Raw genomic sequence first — 3,042 nt, forward strand, 5'->3', positions numbered from 1 at the left:
CCTCGGACTTCCGAGATTTACTACTTGCGACAACCTGCACTTGGGTTTGCAACCTTAAAGTTGTAGCAAGTTTTTGGCGCCGTTGCTGGGGATTTGTGTCAAGGATTATTTTCTACTACTTTCTGTGAGGTTTTCTTCTCTTTCATAATCTTCACAAATCAGGTACACTCATTCCTTTTTCAATCTTATTACTTTAGTTATTTTACTTTAAAGGAAGGCCGAGCCTCCTTCGTTTTTATTTTCTATTTATTTTCTTTCCTTAAAGGGAAGGCTGAGCCTCCCGATCTGCCGTTTGTTAATTATATGGTTGGCCGTGCCACCTAATTTTCGTTCTTATTATATGGTTGGCTGTGCCACCTAATTTTTGTTCTTTACTTCTATTTTTATGTTATTTTATGTCATATTGGTATCGTGAATTAAATTCTCATCGTTTAGTTAAAGATAATTGTGAAACTTTCTTTAGTAATTTATTTGACTCACCTCAACACTCACTCAAATCTTCCACCATGGCTGATAATGAAAGCATACACGATGAAAATGAAAACCAACAAGTACAAACCATGCGTGATTACTTGCAACCTCCTCGAAATTCTGCTCTTTCATGTTTCATTTTTCCTCTTAATGCTAATAATTTTCGATTCAAGCCGGGTATGATTCCATTACTTCCTAATTTTCATGGCTTAGAATCCGAAAGTCCATATTTGCATCTTAAAGAATTTGAGGAAGTATGTGCAACATTTAACGATCAAACTTGTCCCAATGAAATTGTCAAGTTGAAATTGTTTCCTTTTTCTCTAAAAGATAAAGCAAAAACTTGGCTTAACTCTTTAAAACCTAGGTCGATTGGCACATGGCAAGAAATGCAAAGTGAGTTTTTGAAGAAATTCTTTCCAGCACATAAAATTAATGCTTTGAAAAGACAAATCCAAAATTTTTCTCAAAAAACCAATGAAGCATACTTTCAATGTTTAGAAATATTTAAAGATTTGTTAAATACATGCCCACATCATGGTTTTGAAAAATGGCGTACTATAAGTTTCTTTTATGAGGGCCTAACTCCTGAAACAAAACAATTTGTAGAAACGATGTGCAATGGTGAATTTTTAGATAAAGATCCAGATGAAGCGTTAGAATTTTTAGATCATCTAGCTGAAAATTCTCAATCTTGGCAAACAGTAAAACCAATCGAAAACTCAATTAGATCTAGTCTTGCTAGTTCTAGTGGAGGAAAATATCAATTGAGTCAAGATGATGATCTAAATGCTAGGATTGCTAGTTTGTCCAGAAAGGTTGAAGCTATGGAATTAAGGAAAGTAAAGGAAGTTAAACCCGTGCAAAATGATGAAATTTGTAGCATTTGTGAAACGTTTGGTCATCTTACGCACGATTGTCCTAACATTCCAGTTTTCAAAGAAGTTTTACATGATCAAGCCAATGCTATGAACACTTTCAAAAAGCCTTTTTCTTCTCCATACTCAGAAACATATAATCAACAATGGAGAAATCATCCCAACTTTAGTTGGAGAGATGATAATCGTGTTCATTTATCACAACCTCAAGGGCTTTCAAAATTTCCTTCTTTTCCACCACCACAATCAAAGACTCTTGAGGAAACATTGCAATCTTTTATGCAAGGACAAGCAAATATTAATAATCAAACTTCACAAGCCATCAATGAAATCAAGAACACACTTTCTTCATTGACCTCTTCTTTGCATTCTCTAGAGAAAGGCAAATTTCCTGCTCAACCTCAACCAAATCCTTCTCAGCAATATAATGTAAATTGCTTCTAATTCTTCTGAAAGTCCACAACAAAATGCCAACTCCATCACGACTCTTCATAGTGGAAAAATTATTGACAAAACCATCCCTTCAAAAGAACTAAAATCTGGTGGTATTTCAAAGCAAGAAAATGACATTTTCAAAAGTGAGGAAAAGATCATTTCTGAACCTATTGTTGAAAAATGTCCCATTCCAGCTCCATTTCCTCAACGATTGCAACCAATTTCAAAACTCAACCATAATTCTGAAATTTTTGAACTTTTCAAACAAGTCAAAATTAACATACCTTTATTGAATGCAATCAAACAAGTTCCTTCATATGCAAAATTTTTAAAAGACTTGTGCACTGTCAAGAGGAAACTTAATGTTCAACAGAAAGCATTTTTGACAGAGAATGTGAGCTCGATCGTTCAACAAAACACTCCACCTAAATTCAAAGATCCTGGTTGTCCAACAATTTCTTGTGTGATTGGGAATAACAGGATAGAGCGTGCTTTGCTTGATCTTGGTGCTAGTGTTAACCTATTACCTTTTTTTGTGTATAAACAACTTGGTTTGGGAGAACTTAAGCCAACAACAACAGCACTTCAACTTGCTGATCGTTCAGTAAAAGTTCCAAGAGGGGTTGTAGAGGATGTTCTAGTTCAAATTGATAAATTCTATTTTGCTGTTGATTTTATAGTTTTGGACACACATCCTGTTTTAAATTCAAATGCACAAATACCTGTCATTTTAGGACGTCCCTTTCTTGCTACTTCAAATGCGTTGATAATTTGTAGAAATGGTATCTTAAAACTCTCTTTTGGAAATATGACCGTGGAAATGAATGTTTTTAACATTTGCAAGCAACATGGAGATGATGATGATTTTCATGAAGTAGATCTTATTGAACAACTTGTTGATGATCAGTTTATCGCTACATCTTCATATGATGCGCTTGAATTTGAATTCAATAATAATTCTAAAAATTCGCATATGATTTCAAGTGTTCAAGAACCAAAGCTCGATTTGAAACCATTTTTTGAGAATTTCTCTAAATTGGAAGAGTCCGTTGCTATACATGATTCTAAAGATTGATATCCTTTTCTTTTTATTTTATTTTGTATGTTTATTTTTAATTTTATAATGTTGTGTGTTTTTTTTTAGGTGTGTTTCTTTTATTGTTGTTTTTTTTTTTCTTTCACTAATGAAATTGAAGGATCATTTAGGCCAAGTTTATGCAGACTTTCCAAGTAAAACTCAAAACCCGTCCCTTTGTTC

The 3,042-nt window shown here is 33.6% G+C and overlaps 1 protein-coding gene across 1 annotated transcript; it reads left to right on the forward strand.

Moving 5' to 3' along the window:
* Positions 1-395: 395 nt before the first annotated feature.
* Positions 396-2,859, forward strand: LOC111376749. Its single transcript, XM_022999724.1, has 2 exons — positions 396-1,778; positions 2,158-2,859. Exons 1-2 carry the CDS (start codon positions 396-398, stop codon positions 2,857-2,859), a joined length of 2,085 nt encoding a protein of 694 aa, XP_022855492.1.
* Positions 2,860-3,042: the final 183 nt, after the last annotated feature.

Source organism: Olea europaea, unplaced genomic scaffold (assembly GCF_002742605.1).
Source record: "Olea europaea var. sylvestris unplaced genomic scaffold, O_europaea_v1 scaffold156, whole genome shotgun sequence".
Lineage (NCBI taxonomy): Eukaryota > Viridiplantae > Streptophyta > Magnoliopsida > Lamiales > Oleaceae > Olea > Olea europaea.